The following is a 21,999-nucleotide window of genomic DNA, read 5'->3' on the forward strand; positions in this document are numbered from 1 at the left end:
GTGTGATAAAACATTGATGGAAATATTCCCCAAAAAGTCAAACACTCATCATGTTACCTTTTCCACACATTAATTCATTAGATTGACAGCTCATTTAGAAGACATATGTATAGACACCACTCTTTTTATATACCAACATACATAACCAATTCATCGTCCACTACTCACAGGAGCCAGCGTGTGCTGAAATTAGGTTGGAACTGTATTGGGAAGTAATTTGCAAAGGTGTCTGGGGCGACGCTTTTTAGTGTAGAGGGATGCTTCGTACATATCGTCTGTGAAGTGCATGCTGCAGACATGGAATCGATTGCCCCTCACGTCTTCCAAGACATCCTTGACTCTGCTTTCAATCTCGGACAATGGAAATCCACAATTTGAAAGCCATCTTCTTATTAAATTTAAATCCTTTGGGAATACATGAAGGACTGTTGCCAGGAGTTTTGACATACATGAAGGCATTCTTGAAATGTCTGTAAGATCTGTTAAAGAAATATAAATAATTATTAAAAAGAATAAAGTAAAGTATCACTGTGAGCAAAGCAACGATCACATAGCTTTGTATGTAAACTTTGTTTTATATTTTTTTTAAAACCTTTGTAACACTGTCTTAATTATCACAGCGATCAAATTAGTCAGAACTCATTGTTATACCGCAAATTGTTACGTATTACTAGTCCATTCAATAAACTTTGAGCTACCAAAAGAAAATATGTGTTGAAAACATGGACTATGAAACATTATATTCTGATACAATGCTCTGTAATGATATGTGCTAATTCCAGAGCTAAAAATACATAAAACGTTCGATAATGGTGGACTCTTTGAGATAAATTAAAATGAGACTACGGTGTAAATTGGGTATAAAGCAATAGAAACTTTCTGAGCAGCGATCGATGAAACTACAGAACAAAATAGTTGACCAACCCTTACTTGGACGAACCGGTGAGCCGATTCAGCAAGCCTGGTAACAAGTAGATCGATGGCGATATACCTTGTGGATTGCAGAGATGTTCCCTAGGTAACTATCAAGGTGTTTATAAAGGCTTAGTAAAGTGGATGTGTTTGTGAATGTGTGACGTGTTCGTTGACACCCAGCAAGCCTCAATGCCAATGTTTGACATCCTCATACCCATGCACCCAGCGCCCAAGTGAGCACAAATGGCCAGAAACAATGTTCAAGGGATACAAACATATATTGATTGCAGGGACGGGGTCTTCAACATGGAGTCTGGAGACACCAGGTCTGGGGAGGCCATGTGGACAATGGTCGCAGTGCGGTAGACCCCTTTTAGGTGTACATGGTGCTTGACACCTTGAGCTTCCCATCCACCCACCCCCTCGGGAGTGCCCGGTCATAGGTGCGAACTGCCATTGATACTGGAGTGGGATGGATGGGCGTGAGGCAATTGCATTAGGGCCGGAACATTGTACAAGGGATACATATATGGATTGCAGGGACGGGTTCTTCAAAGGGGGAGTCTGGAGACACCGGGTCGGGGGAGGCCATGTGGACAATGGTCACAGTGCGGTAGACCCCTTTGAGGTGTACATGGTGTTTGACACCTTGAGCATCCCCATGTGCCTAGCCCCCTCGGGAGCGCACGACCATAGGTGCGAACTGCCATTGATACCGGAGGGGGATGGATGGGCATGAGGTGAGCGCATAACGCCACCAAACTTCTTTCATGAACCTCCTAGACAGTTGGACGGGTTGTTGACTTACTGAAAAATTCAAACAACTATTCATATTAACTCTTTTTTATTTACTTTCGTAATGTAGATGGCACAAAAAAACTACAAATTGCATTAATGCGGTTGTGGTACTGTGTGTAAAAATCCCTTGTACTGTCCGTTGGCCAAAGGGAATTTCGCGCAAATGACTCGAACAGCTTCTTAAAGAAGCAGAATAGAACACACTTCCATGTTACAAAAACCCATAGTGCAAATACTTGAACAATAGGCACAAACTATAACATTTCGTATTCACACATGTAAAAAATAAGCCTTGTAAAAGTACAATTTAAATATGGGTTAGCAAAGACATTTGCATATTATGTAAGAAATGTTTCAATAAAAAGCAACTACTGAGTTTAATCAGTTCAGATAGTGTAAGTACCTGTTCGCAGGTTGTCGAACTAGGAAGATGGCTGAACAGAGCAGAAACAAGTCATGGCGGCTCAAAACGAAATACACTGACGAGAAGGAAAAAGAAACTCAAATGTTGTGTGATCAAAAAGAGTTTGCAGAGAGAAGAGGCGTCTTGGCATTTCCTTGGAGACACGTCAATAGCTTGCACACAGAGTACGTTGACACGAGACGTGCATTGGCATTGTGAAAAGGGGCGTAAGCATCTAGTGATGTCAGTTTGAGAGGCGGGCGATCTATATTCTTGCAGTGAGGGCACTTGAACTTAGGGTGATGTATCAACGGATAAAATGGCGGCGCCCAACCCTTTGTTTTTCGCATTTGTAAATATGAGGAAAACTAAGCTAAGATGCATAGGACGGTTTGTTTACGATCGATTTACAATATGCCTAAAAATACATGTCCGATTGATTGGGACAAAACAATTTCTGAGCGAACTTCCCATTTAAAGGATTTAGAGGAAGTTATAGAAAGTGTGGGAGTAAGCGTTCCCAACTCCATTCTGCTTGTGGCTATTCATTTGAATGCAGCTTGCACAGATAAGTGGGATGAGATATGTGGTTGTTGACCGCCTGCCACCCTTATCCCAGTGGCCTTCCCCCTTTGAAAGAAAATAAATAGGCATGGTGTAAGATGGCTTAACAGGAACCTGTGTATGCTGAATGGAGGAACTGCGGGTGACCTACCGGGTAAACATACTTGGCAGATGGGCCCCCACATGAAGTCTACCCTAGATTATATTTATAAGTTGGAAGGATTGCTCCAGGGCTCAGCAATTAAACATGGTTTATGATCTGTTGAGTGATCACGCGTTACTATCCCTGACACTCACTGTCCACGTAAAAAAGCCCCTGAAAAGGGCAAAATAAATGGGCTTGTGATAAACCCAAATGGTAACATGATTTGCTGGGGTAGACAGAATATTAATAACATTAATAAATGTCAATAGGGCAAACGTATATAGAGCTGCTACATTGCTAGAAATTCAAGAATGTGATGTATAAGGGACAAAGAACTGGATGTATGGGCTCAGAAGTATGTTTGGTATATGTGATAAGCCTCCTTCCTTTGAACATCCAAACAGACGAGCACCGTATGATGCAGTTATCGCCAATAATAAGAGTTATGATACAAGACATTCGTGCCATCAGCTCAATGGACCACCTGACTTTTACAGAGAGGGAAGCCAGGAATAACTCGAGGAGAAATCTCTCCCGAAACTGTGACAAAGCCCATTGATTTCCTCATGTAAATGCCTTTTGGCAACTGATGTTAAGTACTCTTGCTACGAAGGATTGGAAAGTATTGGAATTTGATCAGAAAATTGAACAAGCCACAACTGAATCCCATTGGTAATGCCATAGGGAAAGAGATATGGTGTAAATACATTGAGATACATAACTATAATCCTTCTCATATTTGGAACGTGACTAATTGTGTGGCGGCTAATCTAGATAGAGGTTGGTTCATGCAGGATGTTAATGCAGACATTATCGAGCAGCTCAGAAATTCCAGAGCTACGGGACCGGATAGCCTGGCCAACTTGGTGTTAAAATACAATCCTGATATATGGGGTGAAATGTTAATGTGCTATTTCCAAAAGGTAATTGGGGCAATAAAATCCCAGCCTTATGGCAGGAATCATCTCTAGTGCCTGTATTTAAGAAATCTAATCGAGATAGCTCAAGTAATTTTCACCTATTGGCACTTTTAGATTTGGCAGGCACACATTTTTCTAAACTAATGCTTCGGGAACTAACTAAGTGGGCTGAAAAAAAAATCCCTATTTTTAAGCTAGGTTTAGAAGCGGTCACGGAACGGCGCAACATGTTCACCTTCTTGAGTTATTGTCGAGACAGGCACACATTAAGAAAGAACACTTGTATGCTCCATATATAGATTACTCTGCTGCTTTTGATTCTGTTAGCCTCACATTAATATGGGCCAAGATAGAAAATTGGGTATTCCGAGGAGTCTCCTATACATGGTGGTCTAGTTGTATTCAGTATTCAGATACGTCTGTGGTAGTTAAGTTGGATAGCAGGGGCGCTGTTTCGAGGAAAATAAATACTAATAGAGGGCTGGAACAAGGATGTCTGCTTAGTCTGCTGTGCAATTTTTATATCACAGATGTACCAGAATGAATTTAAAAAAGCCATCAATAACTCCTCCCACACCCCATGCGTCCCAAAAGGGGGGCAGCTCGCGCACACTATTTAGTGCTGCTAGATCTAACCCCTATAGGCCTGAAAAGATCACTGAGTGCGGTCCTGTTATACCCTAAGCAACACAAAGTTACAATCAATATGGCAAAGACAAAAGTCATAACGTTTTTGGTATAAGCAAAAGTAGTACCCTAACAAATTGGAAATTTGATGAGGTTACTTTGGGATATATTGAATCATACGTATACATTTACTGGCCAAATAAAATGAAGAGAAGTTATGAAACTTCCTAGCCAACAAAATTGTAACAAAAGTCTACTTTGCTATGTGGCACGCTGGTATGGCGGATATAGCATGAAGGGAATAATTTAAGCATATGAGGGCTTTCTAATTCCGACACTCATGTATTTTATGGAGGCGGTTGTTGAAGATGTTTCGATATGTTGGAAGGGAAAATATGGCGAAAGATATTGTGGTTACCCACCAGTGTCCCTGTAACCTTGAACAGACTGGAAATGGGTATAGAGTCTATGTATACCTTTTGCAATGATCAGAGAGGCCACTGTATATAAAGATGCGTAATTGTGACCACCACCATGGGCCCTCATAGGTCGATTGACATAGTGCAGCGAATCCATATGGATTTAAGCATTTACAGAACAAATGACTGAGTTTATTGATATTATCGATTGGAAGATTGATTATCATTAGGGGTTTATTGAGTGCAGACCTAGCTTCGGGCAGCAACGGAGCACTTAAAATCCTAGGGGGAAAAACACAGTGAGGAAAACTGAGAAAAAAGGAGCCGGGAGCTAAGGGAGGGCGGGCAATTGGCAGCGGAAGACAGTGGGGAGAAGATCACTGAGTCTCAGATAGGGTGGGAAGTGCAGGGTGTGTGAACCTAGGTGTTGAGGAAGAGGCATTGCTTGAAGTGGAAGGTATTGAGCTCTTTCCTGAGCTATAGAAGTGATGGGGGGGGGGGGGAGTCTGATGTTGACAGGGAGGGTTTCCAGAGTTTTGGAGCGTAGACCAGGAAGGCCTGTCTTCTGGTTCTTTCCTCCCTGTACTGTTCTCATTCAAGTCTGCACATTTCCTTACTTTAGGTGGATTGCAGGCCTCCGGAGATTGAGTTTCTCAGTGAGATAGCTTCGGGACTTCAGGATGACAGCCTTGTAGATGATGCAACAGGATTTGAAGATGATGCAGGCTTGCAGTGGAAGCCAGTGCAGTTCGATGAGGGTCGGGGTGATCTGGTCAGATTTGCAGAGTCCTTTAATGACTCTTGCTGCAGCATGCAGGACACTTTTCAGGGGTCCCCGGGTAGTCGCCGGAAGGCCTTCCAAAAGGGCATTGCCACCATCCAGGTGGGAGAGGACCAAGTCTTGGACAGGGGATCTGACGTTTTTTTCTGGGATGAGGGCTTGATTTTCAACAGGTTCGAAAGTTTGTACTAGGCCATTTGTGTATTCCTTTCTATGTGCTGTTTGAACGTGAGGTATCTGTCGATGTTGAACCCAAGGGACTTGGCACATGGGGGGTCAGCCGGGGTGTTAATCCCTTGAGGTTCATAGCAGAGAGCCAGATCTGGATGTCAGGGTGTTCGGTGTTGTTGGTTAGCAGGAGGAATTCAGTCTTTGAGGTGCTGAGCTTCAGGTAAGCACTTGACATCCAGGACTGGATCAATGTGCGGCAGGACTTGAGCCTGTGCATGTCTTTGATGGTGGATAGCTTGAGATAGAGCTGCGTGTCACCTGCGTATTGATGAATGTGGGTGTAATGTGAAGAGAGGAGGGTTACGAGCGTATTCATTTACAGATTGAAGATCACAGGGGACAGGATGGGTCCTTGTGGTACTCCACAGGTGATGGGTAGAGTTGGTGATTTGGAAGAATCCATTTGTATGAACTGTTGGCAGTTTGCAAGTTTGGATTTGAACCAGCTGAGGACGATCTTGCTGATTCCCATGCAGTGGTGTAGATTGTCTGCGGGTGTCTTATGGTTTACTGTGTCAAATGCTGCTGAGAGGTCAAGGAGAACTAAGGCAAGGATGGCCATCATCAAGGATTTTAAGGGCATCGTTGATCACCTTGATGGTAGCCGTTTCTATGCTGCATCTGGGTAGGGAGCCAGATTGGTAGGACTGAAGGTGGTTATTGGCTTTGATGTGTTGGAGGAGTTTTATGGCTACTACTTTCTCAAGGATCTTACCTAGAAAGGGAAGATGGATAATGGGGCAGTAGTTGATGAGATCGTCAGGGTCCAGTGTTGGTTTCTTAAGAAGCGGGAGGGTCTGTCTGGTCGTGAGGGTCAAGGGGAAGGTGCCTTGAGTTAGGAACTTGGGGAACTGTTGATGATTGTTACAGATGATGGGAAAGAGAGTTCTGAGCAATTGGTTAGACAACTGGAAATTACAGCCAGGCGCTGGGAAAATTTATATATATGATCAGGATGTGGCCCTTTCCCAAAATGTCAAGCAGGACTTGGCAGCTAGGACAGATGCCATAGTCAAGATGCAGCCATTTCGAATGGATTGTGTCCTCCAACATATTCTACATCTTTGACATGTAATGTCCACAACTGTGCTAGTTCGGAAATTTTTCGGCAGAGGGCGTCCTGTGTCGATTACATCGGGTCGATGTCCCTCAAAGGCCTCTGTCGAGGGCGACGTCACCGGATGTTATAAATGGGACGCACGGCGTCGAGGGCGACGTCACCGGATGTTATAAATCGGACGCACGGCGCCCGTAGCCTCCTTTCTGTTTTTTCTGCAAATGTGTTTGCTTTGAGAAGTCTGCGTGCCTCGTGTATTCCTCGTGAATCTCTTCTTTGACCCCCCCTGACTCCACAGTCTGGCTTTACGACTTGCCGGGCCTGTAAGTCTAAGATGTCGATTACGGACGTGCATCGCATTTGCTTGTGGTGTCTGGGCGAGAGTCATGACACTGGGGACTGTTCGAAAAGCAAGTCGCTGACTGCTAAGGCCTTGCGGGAGCGTAAGGGGAAGTTACAGGTAGGTAGGGCTTCTATACCCAGTAAGTCCTGTAAATCTGCTAAGGGGATGTCCACCAAAGACTCTTTGTCGGAAGGAGTCCCGGGGATCTCAGTCCCGGAGTGGTTCCCGCCATTCATTGTCCTCTTCTTGGCATTCCCGGAAGTGCCGTCACCGGTTGCCTTACCCATCTTCCTCGGAGGATGACGCTGCAAGTAAAGTGGCTTGTCCCGGAGTCGAGGACTTAGTGGAAGAATTGGCAGCCTTCAGGGAGCAGATGCTGGTGATTTTTCAATCCCAGGGCACACTTCCGTCCGCACCTTCGGAAGAAGCCGTCAAGGAACGGCCTTGGTCTGTGGCTCGTGTGCCTTCGGACTCTGGTCCTCGGCGCGGTAATCATCGGGAACCTTCGAGATTCCTTTCGTACAAGGTTCAGGTTGATTGCCAGAGACGGGTTGCATCCAGGTCTCGGTCTTCATCTCTGTCGAAACCACAGAAGTCTGGTAAGGGCATGAGGTCGGCGTTGACTCCGTCGGCGCTGTGTCCGTCGGATACGGATGTCGAAGCTTTTCCTTCACGCATGCCCTCGGCGTCATCAGCGCTGTTGTCGATGCCGAAACAGTCGGCGCCCTCGACGACATCAGAGCCTTTTGGCCGGAATTTGCTGATGGAGGTCCCTGGTACTGTAGATTCTCTAAAGAAGGCTACCTACAAGTCTGTGAGACCTGTTAAGGATTCCAGACCCTCTTCTGTCCCTAGGCAGGAGTTATTTCTTCCTCTGGATAATATCTATGAGGATGAGGAGAGGTCAGATTTGGAATTTGACCCTGTTGAGTCTGATGTGGCTCCTGTCTTTTCTGGGGACAGTCAGTTGGAAGAGTTACGTCAATCTCTTCATGATGCCAGTGGCTTGGACACTTCTCCTGAGTTGGAGTTTGGCAGACCTGAGCCTGGGGCACTGCTCCTAGTATGGCGGTCCGGGAACTACGGTACCGGCATGCTTACCGGTACTGTAGTTCCCGGACCGCCATGCTTGTAATGAGGCCCAATGTCTGTTGCACGAGACTCACCTCCTGAGTTTGTGCATCTTTGGTTTGGGTGTTCTCTTCCAGAGCACCTTCTACCTGTCTGGCGTGCTCCAGTAGATTCCCATACTCTGTTTGGAGTTCATTTAGTTTCTGGAGGGCTTACTTACTTCCCTGTAATTCTGCTTTTAAATTGCTTACTTCCTGGCCTAGGGTGTATTTCTCCTGATTTAGGGTGCCCCTCTGTTCAGCCAGGTCATCCCTTTGTTTCTTGATGGTATTTAGTTTTTGGCGTTCTTGATTGAAGTTTGTCTGGAGGTGAAGCTCTCTATCTATTAATTCCTGATTCTCCTCTTCCAATTTGTCAACCTGTTTTTGTAAAGCGATGACTTGCTCTGAACAGGCTCTGTTATATTTTATTTGTTGTTTTAATTTCAGTTGGCCCTCCAGAGAGTCAAGTCAACCTTTTCCTGACACTATTTTTACTGACTGCTTCTACTTGGGCCTCTATGTCTACATTATTCTGCTGTTGGAGAGCCAAGTCCTCTTTTCATTTTATGATGTAATTTCTAGCTTCTACCTCCAACTCTTGGCTCTTTTGTAATTTTTGTTCTGCTAAATATAGATCAGTCTGAATTTTATTTAATAGTTAAGATTGATTCTGTGCAAAAGTCATATTTTCTTCATGCTTTTCCCGCATCACTCCCATGTGGAGATATATGTAGACCGCGATTCTAACAATTTTGATTTGCTACTCTTTCATTTTTGGGGTCATGTATAGCTCACTCAATGCTTGCTGTTATAGGCCACAGTCCTGCCACATATCCAGGTTCATGGCGGTGACCTGTTGTGTTATTTCTTGTAGCCACACCTTTTCATCCTGTTCTGGCCATTCAACTTTGACAAATAGCTTGTGCAGAAAGTGCTCCTTAGCCATATTGATTTCGAATGTGGTCATTTTGGACATGGTGTTTCTTTATTAATTTATTTATTTATGTAAGGGTAACCTGTATTTGATTGTTTTGTGTCTGTTTTAGGGTTGATTTAGCTTTAGTTTTCTAGACACAGGCCTGGTACTTAGAGTATTTGTTTTTGGGGGTCGCTTGTACAGTGTAACCCAATATTCCAACCATACAATGTATCACTACCTTGCAGGTTAGTCTGCTGTGTTGGACTGCCACGGGTGGCAACCAAACTCAAATCCTGCCTAACGATCCCCCAAATTTGTTAAGGATTTCAATCAGGCGACACGCAGCTTGGTCTCGGCCTAATATGTAGCGCACAACTGAGATGCCTTTTTCCTTATTTAATGCAGATTCAATTTGAGATGGTACACAACTCATATCACACCCCCTTTTGAAATGCCCCGGGTCACAATGGACCGTGAACAAGGCTGGTTGGTGAAATACAATATTTATTTATTTAAAAATTCAAGAGAGATCCTACAATTTTTAATATGGAGCAGCAATCACCAATGGGTGATAATTGCAATGAGAATGTAAGCAATGCACTTGGTTTAACCTTCTAGTGGAACATATACAAAACATCAGGGAATAGGAGCACTTTGTGATTTAAGAAAGATAGCACCCAAGTTAGGATTTCCCCCTGCAATGTTCCTTCATCCCACAAATCAATTCTGAGTGGATATAAAGAAGCAGTAAGTAATCAGGAATAAGAGGCAGGAAATGGAATCAAAATCCGACCTTTCCTCCCCAAATAAGAGGGAAAAACCCCTTGCAATGTTATCAAATGACACTTGGAAATGGACAAATAAATAATTAATGTGCGTTAAAAACCTTGAAACAAATACAATTCCTCACTAAAGCAATAATGCAAAGATACTAACAATCACAAACAATGGATTACAAGAGCATACAATTAGAAAAACGAGTGGAAAGTTGAAAAAACGGGTTGCAGCCAAATGACACGTGTAAAAGTTGCATTTCCTTTCAATTTCTGTGTAAATTTACTCAAACGGTTTCTTTAAAAAACGGGTGAAATATCGCACTACATTACAGAAGTAAAAGAATGGGGGTAGCTGCAGTTTTGAATTAGATTTCCAGGTTGAAATGGGGTACAGTTTTCAGAAAACAAAGCGGTCAAAATGAAGACTTCAGTTTTGAAAGAAAGGCAAATGTTACTTGAAATGAATTATCTAGACTATATCGTTTTAGAGGAACAAAGTAAGCACAAAGGTTGATTTGCGAGGTCAAACTTACCCCCCCAGTGCTCAACCCCAACAATATTACTCTAAATATAACGAAGGGCTTACAGTTTACACCAGACAAAAATGAAAAGCGAGATGGCGCTAGCACTAGACTCAAGGGCAGGGTTGCACGGATAATTCTGACAGTTTTAACAAGTTATCAGGATAAGGATAGGATGGCTTAGAGTGTGGGATAATGACAAATGCAAGACAAGATAGACTATGGATTTCTATAGGGTAGGGATTATACTTCCAGTCCACTTTTAGTTTGGGATTTTTGGACCGTCAACAGGTTCTGGTCGCCACACGGCAGCGCGCCTGTCAAAGGACAGCTGGGCAAAAGACTGCTGGGGAAGGTCTGGTCACCGGATGGTAATTCTGGTCGCTGGATGGCACAGGTACCACTGGATGCAGTTAGTGGGCAGCAATTACTGGTATCAGGATACTTCCAAAGAATACCACAGCTTTTTCCCTTTCGTTATTTGGGATTTTAGAATTGAGGCCTTGCTGGAAGGGTCAGCAATGCTTAGGCTTTGTAGTTGGAATCTGGACTCAGCAGGATGAATGGAACAGCAACGCCGGCGCAGGAAAATCAGGAAGAGTGTCTGTCTAGAGTCTTGTCAGGGACTCTCATTTATAATGCATAGTGACATCATCAAAGTATATGGCTGGGCAGGCTTAACTAAGCACACCTCTAACCGACTGGATTGGTCTGGAGTGCTAGTCCCCGCCTCGCTGTCAACTGGTTGGATTTCAAGGCAGAATGTCAGATTTATGATGTGACTTTTTTACAATGTTCAAAAACCTCCCACAGTTACTTTAGCTATAATCCGATTTTGCCCCAAATGGTACATTTCTACAGTTGAAGTCTCTTCACAATTTACATAAACAGGTTACATATTTTATGCAGAACATTCCACTCCAACTCTGAAATCTGTGAGACATTGTTTCGCCTTCTGAGACTTTTTGGTAATTTTGAGTATGAAAGATTCGGCCCAAAATTCTGTAACTTTATACATGTGTGTGGATTATCATAAGGGAGGTAAGTAGGAAAATTTGCAATGGGATCATGGATACTTTTCTTAAAATTCCCTATTCTTTGCCATTTATGTACCCAAGGTGTTAGTGAATTCTACAATGTCTCAAATTATACCCCAAACAATCACTTTTAAACTGTGAAATATTTACATTTTTACAAAGTCTTGCTGCAGAGATAAGTCTTTACATTTCTATTAATCAATAGTCTTTGGAAACAAATGGCAGTCTTTTGTCCGTCACTGGACCAATTTTTTTTCTCTTCAGCTGCCACCAACTGTCATTTCCTCCAGAGCTAGGTGGGCGTTTCCCAGCTTGATTGAAGGTGTATTCCCACTTCACACTTCCTTGTCCTGGGAATTCCATTGTCAGGGGGTTCAGCCCAGACCAGATGCTGTCGAACCTAGTAATTATCACTGGGGTATTAGTATCTGCTGAGAGTTTATGTTGGTTCCCTTTCTTTGGGGGAAGCCTTAGCTCTGCAAACTAAAATAGCCTGTTTTTGAGAGTTTGCAAAACCCAGCCCAGGCGGTTTAAAACCTTTATTTTCTTATATTTGGTCCTGAATTAAAACAAGAATGTGGAATAAAATGGCCCATGTGTGTATTTTGACCAGCAACCAACCCCTTGACATGGCTAGGTAATGGCAGTCTTGCATTCAACAGTTGGGGGCATTTTTCTCCTTTAGTTTGCAAAGTCCATTTTTTTTACACGTGTGGTACAAGCTGGCATTTCTTTTTAAATTTAGTTTTGCATCTCTATCAGATTTCCACACTGTTTTGCAGCCATAGTTTTTTTTCGTGTATGCCAGAGTTTGGTTTGAGGCACAGATGCATTGAAATTTACATGGCCCAGATAGCTGCAGTTCCTTTGACTACTTTTTTGACTGCAGTTCCTTTGACTACTGATTTTTGATACTTTGTGAAGAAAATGAACGCGATTCCCTGTGCCGTAAAAAGTGAAGTTCCTTTGATTTGACAGGGCCTGTCAATTAGAAATCATGCTTGGTTTTGCTGAAGCACAATGGGATAAACTGGGCATGGCAGGGCGGTATTAATAACAGTAGTTTAAGGAAGGGCAAATGAAAATAGTGTCAGCAGCATTATTTTAATGGTGAAAAAGTTTCCTATTTACTAGGGATTTTGAGCTGGCAGCAAATCAACGCTGCGTTTTCACTTTATTACATTTGTATATGTCAGCACACACTGGCACGCTCCCTCAGTGTGTCCCCTTGTTCATCCTGCCCAATGTGTGCTTGGCAAGACGGAGCAGCCATCTTTTTGTTGTTGCAAAACAGTTGTTTTCATGCCATGGAGCTCACAGAAGTCAGCGCAGCTATTTTGCTGTTTCTGCTGAAATGCAGCTTTGTGATGTGGGGTAGCACAGCTGAGTTGGGTCAATATATCCCACAGATCTCTATTATAATAATAATAATAATAATAATTAGGCATTTATATAGCGCTACAAACCCTCAGGTATCTGAGCGCTGCTTATTATTACCCACTGTGTGTGGTGCTCATTTATCGACCTCGGAAGGATGAAAGGCTGAGTTTAGCCCCGCCGGGATTCGAACCTGCGTTAACAGGCTCTGCACGGATGTCAAAGCGAGCGCTCTACTCGCTGTGCCACTTGACCGGTTTATGGTCTAGAAGGGTGTTGTACATTCACTTTATAACGGTTTGCCAAAAATACTAGTACGAAAATGAATGTTTATCCCTTGTCTATTGTATGCTCTCCAAACCTTGCCTATAGGTCTACCTCTTGATCTTTGGATATATATTTAAAAAATGGTGTCTGTTCATCTGGTCCATGGACAACAAAGAATATAATCATGTGTTTTCTTTCACAAGATGGTTTGCAGTCCCAGATATATACATAGATTATTGCATCTCAATTATATGGCCACATTGTTTGAGTCTCAGTGGATGGGAATGGAAAAACATGGGTTGGGATTGAAAAGACCAGTGTTCCTACTCTTCCCTCTGTTGTATTTTCTGGCATTGCCCAGAGCCTGAGCCTACAATATCATCTTCTAACAATGTAGTTACCTTTTCCCTCATAAGATGGAATAGGATTGTGAAAACGTGTAAAACTTGTACATACCCTTCAAAGCTGACTCCAGTTTTTTTTAAACCAGATATTTTCCCTGGACTAGAACCAAGGAGTTTAATTTAATGACAAGATGGGTGTTTGAGAAATATAGTTCAACTTTTTAAAAATAATAGTTCTCTTGAGTTTTACTTTTAAATTTGATCAATCTTGATGAAAGTGATTGATTTCATTGCATACAAATATGATACTGGATTTCTCACCCCATGATACGTGAAGGAACATGCAGAAGATTCTGACCTATTTAATCCTTTTTTGATAAACATTCAACTCACAAGGTGGGCTCCTCCTTATAGAAGATCTTACATTCTACAAGGGCAACACTGCAATGTACTTATATGTATAGATGGCAAAAGGACTTGCAGAGGATAATAACTTCAAAATACCAGAGATGGGTTTTGGATATGGTGAATTGTTCTGCCTCTAGTACACATCTGGAGGAAAAGACCTTCAAAATATTATTCTGATATTATTTAACCGCAACTAGACTCCAGAATATATGCCCCGATTTCTTAAATTTTTGCTAGCGAAACAGCTCCTAGAGGGGTACCTTTACCCGTTTATGGTGGAGATGGCTGAAAATCCAACCATTTTGAGAAGTCTTACTTAAGGTAATAAATATCAGGTATCCCCCATCCCTGCATATCCACACTTGATATTATTGGATGACCCTGGACCAGACCATGTATATACCCCATATGCTCCCTGGTAGGTATATTAATATCATGCCTCCTGACAAGCGCCAATACTAAAACACATACCTGGAAATCGGCGTACTTGCCGCACGTCAATATTTGGTGGCTAAGGGTATGGACACTAACGTCAGCTGGAGAAAATGGCAGCTGTGATCATAACAAATTTCAAGTATTATGATTTCGCCCCTTTTCATTGACTCATAGTTCTGGAGACGGGTCTCGTACGGGTAGAACCAACGTAGTAATCTTTTTAACATACCTTTTTTTTTGTGTGGGCTAACATGAAAGGGAATATATCCTCACAGGGATGTAGCTTGTCATCTACATCTCATGCTCACTTGGAAGGATTCTCTTATAAAGTAGACTACCACATCAGTTGGATTTTATATGCCGACGACATGGTCCTTTTAGACTTAACACCTATTGGACTACAAAGAAAGTTGAATGCTCTGAACAACTACATCGAGGACATTGGCCTAGAGATAAACGTGGCCAAATCTGAAATTTTGGTATTGGAAAATCGAAGGGGACAGCGAGCTAAAAATTTGAACCACAAATGGACATTGGGAGTGGATCACTTGAAACAAGTTCCATGTTGTCAATATCGCAGAACCCTGATAAATTCAAGCATAAATGATGATCCGATGGCAAAAAGAATTGCAAGTAAGTGTAAACAATTGACAGCTCAAGGGACCATCATACAAAGAAAGTACGGAAAATGTTCATACAAACCCGTCATAAACTTTTACAAGTGCGAGGTAGTACCATCTTTAGTCTTCAGAGCCGAGAACATGTTTGGTTGTTAAAGCCAGACCTGGTCCAGCTGCAAAAGCGCCTTTTGGAAAAGAATTCTACAGCTACCCAAAGGATTTCCCACTGCATGTGTATTTTATGAAATAGGTTTGTCCACATTGAACGCCAGAATAACGTGGAACATGCTGACTCTATATTGTAAGACCATGGAGGAAGCCGATCTACCCCAATTTGCAGTAATGATTGAGCATAGAAGGCAGGAGAACAAGACATTACTTCAAAACTGGAGACAAAAATGTAAAGATGCCCTGACACAACTTGACACTGATGAAGAAATCTTGAGAAATAATCTGAATGCGGTAAAAATACAAAACTGTTCCAACAAGATTGGATTGAAACAATCGGAGAAGATAGCAATGCACAAATGTATGGAAAACTCCCCTACAGAAGCCAAGTATCTCAACAGCACACCAAACTACATGGAAATATTTCCGTGTGAACACCTAAAGAAGATCTACTTTAAATTCAGACTGAATTTGTTCGAAACAAAAGATATTTAAAAACAAAGGCAAAGTAAATGTGTTGGAGATCTGAAATGTCGATTTTGCCACGAGGAAGAGGAAACTTTAAAACATCTGGTCCTTTTCGTACTTAAGAACTTTAAGAACAAATTACGTAGGAAAGGAGCTGAGCTATGGGATGTCCTATAGCGCAGAAGAATGGTGGAGGAGAATGCACAGAAGCGAGCGACAAAAATTGACATTGGCACTCACCTTGTTCCAAAAGAAGTTGAAAGAAGCAGAGTAGTGAATATTGAAAAATAAAAAGTCTGAAACGATATAGCAGGACAAGTTATAGGAATAGAAAAAGGAGTTGTGATTCCTGTTACTCAGCAGACTATTAAGAAACTTTGGTGTTGAACATTAGTTTTTTTTCTTTTTCAAAGGCTTGTAATAACTAAATGCAAAAAACAAAATAAAAAAAATAAAGTAGATTACATAAATGGCAATCATGGGAATTGTCCTACAATGAACCCAGTTTACCCTTTTTTCTCCCTTTCTTCTTTGTCTCTGGCTTTGTCTTTTACACTTCACTCATATTTTTTATTTTTAATAGATTGAGGGGGATGTATAATAGACAAATACCGTATTATGGCGTGTGCTTTGTAAACCCATGTTCTTGTATAGGCCATTGTATTTGTAAGTTTCACTTTTTTTTACTTTTTTTTGGAAATAATGTATTTGTCCCTTAGTTAATAATGTGTTGGACCAAATCAATACAAATATTGTTTTCTTTAAAAAAAAGTATTTAATCTGCTAGCAGACGCTAACCGCTCACGTAATAAGTCACGTAATGGTTGAGCCATCCGCTTGCAGATTCTTTGAGCTAGGCTCATTCTATTTTACTGATGACTTTGTTTGTTCCACAGTAATGCGACAAATTCATATCAAGAGAGCCTCATTAAACTACTGCTACGAATTGAAATTTTACAGGTCAGATTTTGTTGTTTTTTTTTTTATCTAAAAAGTACGGTTTTGATATAAATATTTGTGTGAATGCAATGGTTTGCCAGGAGGATGTTGTAAGATGCATCTGTGACGTAGCCAAAGAAGGTGTAGTTCTCTGCCAGTGTGGAGGCCTTCTCTTACAATAACAAAGCTCATAGACTCTGATTACTAAAGCTTTAAATTTAGTTTTGATTATTCCAAGAGATGTAATGTAAATAGTAACAGATCCCTCAGAATGTCCAGCAGTTAAGTGATTCATCTTAGAATTCTGAGTATATAAAAGAAATACCTTGATGCCACTGTTTCCCTTGTCCATATGTTCAACTCATAAAATTTCTCGTTGGCAGTTTTGATCAATTCAGTTTTTCAACCATAAGTCATGTCAGTCATCACAATGAAGATTTCCTTTTTGTTTGTGTATTTTTTTGTGTGCATTTACTGTGTTTTTGCTAACTTTTTTGCAATTGACATTTAACCTAATTCTGCATACTTATTGTTTTGCTGTGCTTCTTTTTTTCCTCTTGGTATTGAGCTTGGATACTAGATCTTGACATAATGAACAGGAAAAAGGCCACAATATGTCTGGGATAGAACATACAGATATATCGAAATGTAGTGGATTCTGTCCCCTCTAGACACTCTTCGGCTGGTCTGGATACCCTACAGCTTACGGGTTACATACAAGAAATTCCTGAAATTCTATTTTGTTGCAAGATGTGGTGAATAGTTAGATCAAAGATTCAAAATGGGTGATGGATTTTACATGGATGCAGGGACAGGAGGCATTCTAGCTTCAGTAAGACACAATCCTCTTATTGTGCAATAACCTTTTGAAATCTTTAGGTGGTTGCTGTTGGTGACGAACTGTGGTCTGGCTGAAGAATAGCTTCTGATTGTAATGGATGGGTTTCGTGGGCATTTGCGTATGCGAAAGAAAGCCTTAAACGTTGTGGATTGAGGCCAGTAGCGTTTTTTGACCTTTTCATGGGCATCTCCACACGCAGGTATCTTAATGTTTGGTTGGCAGGAGTGTACACTATGCACTTTGTGAGACTATATACTAGCCATTGGTAGCATGTTTTTTAAATGAAACTTTGTATTGTTTTATAATAAGAACATGCCAGAAAACATATACCATTGCTTGATTCGATATAACCATAGGAATACCACAAAATATACCATAGCATCAAAATGAAGGCATAAGTCAGTTCTTAAGACTATATTCAAAACACAGGATGAAAGTGAATGATACTTCTCAATCCTCCCCCTTCCACCTGCCCCATACCTTTAATAATTTTGAGGGGCCACCCTGTGCATTATAAACCCTTCTCTCCAGGGACATACACGTCTACTGCAGCAATCCAAAGACCAATACGTGGACAGTCCGCCGAGCCCTACAATGCAGCAATGATCCTCTTCATTAGCCCAATTGTTATGGATAAAACACTTTCTCATATTTGGTGAATCCAACCTCCCACCATATTCTGAGCAGCACAAGTTTCGGATCCTTAGGCACTTCAGAACCAATCCAGCAGTTAGTCTATCTATAATTCCCCCCCCCCCCAAACTTGGATCAGCTTGCATTCCGATAGCGTATGGAAGAAGGTACCACCCGTTCTCCCACACCGTAAATAGTTATTATTATCCGTTTTGCTCCATTTAACCAGTGCTGTTCATGAATATTAGACACAGTGAAGTATCTTCTATTGTATAAGCCGGAGCATGGCAGATATCCCCATCTCTCCTGGAAATATTAGCGCTACCACCCATTCCTTGGGATCCAGTGAACCAAGGTCCTTTTCTCACTTTTCCCTTACTAGCGTCAGTTCCTTAGTCCCGAACACCGTTAGTACTTGATATAAAGTGGAAGTTAACTTGGTAACAGTGAGTTTGGGAAGAATATTAGCTTCGAGGGGCGAACTGTTGGGGACCTTATCTCCCAGGACTGAAACTGGGATCCCATGGCATGGGCGAGTTGTATGTGCCTAGATCGCTCACTACCTGGTATTCCGTATTTGTCTTGCTGTGTCTTGAATGCGGAGGAGTCGTCCTTCCTGCACCACATCCTCTAGGGTGGATATCCCACAGTACTCCCAGACTTTAAAGTGTCCCATTTTGAGTATCTCCGGCAGGTGCGTATTAGTCCAGAGGGTTTGAACCTATTTATTTTGAGCCCGCTAAACCCCTGGTACTAGTTTAATATTCTGTGACATGAGTTTCAGGGATTACCCATGTAAATCAAGAGGTTGTCTGCATATATAATGACACCCTGTCTCCCAGGGCCATTTAAATCCCAGCCATTCTGGGTCCACTCTAAGTTGGATCACAAGCGATTCGATATCCAATGTGGACAATAAGGGAGAGAGGTGAAAAGCTTGCCTTGTCTTCCGTCCCATGGGAAAGGTCCTTGAGGATATCCCATTGACTTGGATTTCTGCCACTGGACAATTATAGAGCTGGCTGGTCCAACTCAAAATATTCTCCCCATTCCCCATACGTCCCATAACCACCCAAAGGGAATCCCAATGGACAAGTCAAAAGCCTTCTCGGAATCCACGGAGAGGAATGCAAGTGGATCTGTTATCATAGTGGCTTGACTTATGGCAAAAGGTACCCTTCGGAGGTTCATTCGTGTGGATCTGGTCGGCTTGAACCCACGTATGTCTGGATGAATTAATGAGCCAATAACCCCAAGTAAGCGATTAGCCAGAACTCTCACCAAGATCTTGACCTCCCCATTTATAAGTGAGATCGGCCTGTAAGAGGCGCAATGTTCTTGTTGTTTACCTGGTTTGGGTATAACAATGATGCACGCTTTCCTTAAGTCTGGGGGAGGCGTTCATCCTGTTGGCATTATGTGAATAGACTGTGTAGTGGTCCAATAACAAGGTCCCCAAGCCTCTTCCATACCTCCACTGGTGAACTATTTGTCCCTGAGTCTTCCCCGATTGGAGCTGAGAGACATCTATAGCTATTTCCTCCTCGGTAATATCAATTTCCATATTCCATTTCTGTTGTTCTGTGAGACGTGGAAGGGCTACTGATTCAATAACGTTCCACCCCCCACTAAGGACAGCTCCTGTGTGGTGTGGTATAGCGACTGTCAAAACATCCCCATTATCATGCAGGACTCTCTGGTACCCATTACCCTTTTTCATCTTTTCCAACCATGCTTGATTTATCCCCAGATTCATGAATCTGGCTGCGCATGACCCATTGCGCTTGGTTAGCATGGTCTGAGGCTACATTCGGAAACGTTTCTTGGGCAGTCAACAAAGCCTCCTGTGAAGAAGGAGACCGAGAGTCAAGGAAATCCTCTTCGGCCGTAATAGATACCAGCTTGGCCTCTTACAGCCACCGTGTGTTTCTGATTTGCCCATACCAATAAGACTGCCTCCCCTCTAAATAACGCTTTATACCCCTCCCATGAAGTAACTGGGCTGTCCACTGAACCTTTGTTAATGGCAAAGTATTGCTTTGTTGCATGAGGTAATTCCTATGTAAATTCAGGGAATACCAAATAGTATGTTCAAACGCTACCTCTGTGCCGGTTTTGTCCATCCATTTTTAAGCTCAATGAGAAGTGGTGAGTGATCCGAAATCCCTCTGGCCAAGAATGTTGCTGAGATAAGCCTGTGACTGGTATTGTGCGGAATAAAAAAAGAATCTATTCTTGACATAGAGGTATGTGCCACTGAAAAGAACGAATACCCCGGCTTGGATGTCTGGAGCATTTTCCACGTGTCCAGTGATCCCATTGCTGTGGAAAAGGAACACAACTTAGTGGGCAAATTCGGGTTCCTACTACCAATGCGAGTTTGGTCCTAGCCCAGATTCATACCATCATTAAAGTTCCCCCTAAAACCCATGTGTCAGCTTGGCTATGTATGATCAGGGCCTGGGCGTAATTCAGTAGTTCAAGTTCAAGGGGTGCATAAATAACTACAATCCCTCATGTGGCACTCCACAATTCCCCCCTCACTTAAACGAATCACCCACGAGGATACAGGCGTACTACAGCGATCCCTATTGAGTATTATCTGCTCATCCCCTAACCTGAAGTCCAACGCTACCCGCTAATCACTACTGTCAACGACTATGCACACCACAAAGTGTCAGCTCTCCAGCTTTGGATTGACATCCCTCTGCGCCCTCACAATAATGGCACTCTTCAATCTCCTACCCTGCACCCTTCAGTAGAGGAACCTAAGACTCCGAGCAAGACTCCCCTGAATTTATGACCCTAAAGCCAATAGTAGTTGCTCACCCGCCCCCTTCCATAGGCAGACCAATCACACCACCACTCATATCTCTGCCCCAGCCAATGCACCTACTACCAAAACATTGCCCAAATACCAGTCCAACACCTTTGCCCACTTTCAGCGACACCATACTAAAAACAATCGCGCTAAACCTACATCCCCCTCTACCCGTAATCTACTAAACAAAATTACCTCCATTTCAGGAGCCCTCATCAACACTAGGTCGATTATGGCGCATACCACCGAAATCGCATACATTCCCTCTAGTGACGCCCCAGACCTCTTAGCTGTCACAGAAACCTGGCTACATGATGCAGCAGGCCCAACCCTCATGGTAGCTATACCAGAAAACTATCACATTCTCAGGGTTGATAAACCAAACACTAAAGGTGGTGGCCTCGCTATCATAGCCAAAACATTCTGCCCCTAAGACTAACCACTCCCCCAGCAATCAAATCATGCAAACTGCTTGTAGGGAAACTTACCTCCAATAATAGCACTCTGACTATCCTTCTGATATACCGACCACCAGGCCCTCTAGGGACTTTCGAGCAAGACTTATCCAGTCTTCTCTCTAACGACATCAAGGACACCTCACAAATCCTGATTCTAGGAGATTTCAACCTGGGTGTCAATGACCCTAGTGACAAACAAGCCCACGCTATTGCTACAATCCTGTCCGAACACGGCCTAACCCATAATTTACTCACTCCCATGCACATGAAAGGACGTATCTTAGACTGGGTAGCCAATCTGAACTGCTCCATAACCATCAATAAAATAACCCCACAACACTGGTCTGACCACTGCCTTATTGGTTTCTCATCTGAAATCGAGCCCATGAAACAGAAAACTAATGACATGGTCCCACCTCTACCCACGAGAAGCAAAAAAGACATCACGACTGAGAAACTACTCCCACTCATCCTACCTACCTTGTCTACCATGTCCAACAATTCCGACCCTAGTGAACTTGTAGAAATCTTCAACACCACCATGACAAAAGCACTCGACATGATTGTACCTGTCAAAACACATAAAAGTAAACAAAAATCACACCTTAACTCCTGGTTCACACCCCAGCTTAAAGAACTACGTATTCAAAAA

At 42.5% G+C, this 21,999-nt stretch overlaps 1 protein-coding gene across 5 annotated transcripts in view; it reads left to right on the forward strand.

Moving 5' to 3' along the window:
* Window positions 1-21,999, forward strand: part of FANCD2 (FA complementation group D2) — a 2,923,540-nt gene that overhangs the window by 222,277 nt on the left and 2,679,264 nt on the right. For all 5 annotated transcript variants that reach the window (XM_069644087.1, XM_069644091.1, XM_069644090.1 and 2 more), the window contains exon 6: window positions 16,552-16,615. In XM_069644087.1, the coding sequence (XP_069500188.1) occupies window positions 16,552-16,615 (64 nt within the window). The remainder of the gene's footprint in view (window positions 1-16,551; window positions 16,616-21,999) is intronic.

This window comes from Ambystoma mexicanum, chromosome 2p (assembly GCF_040938575.1).
Source record: "Ambystoma mexicanum isolate Mex_15411 chromosome 2p, UKY_AmexF1_1, whole genome shotgun sequence".
NCBI lineage: Eukaryota > Metazoa > Chordata > Amphibia > Caudata > Ambystomatidae > Ambystoma > Ambystoma mexicanum.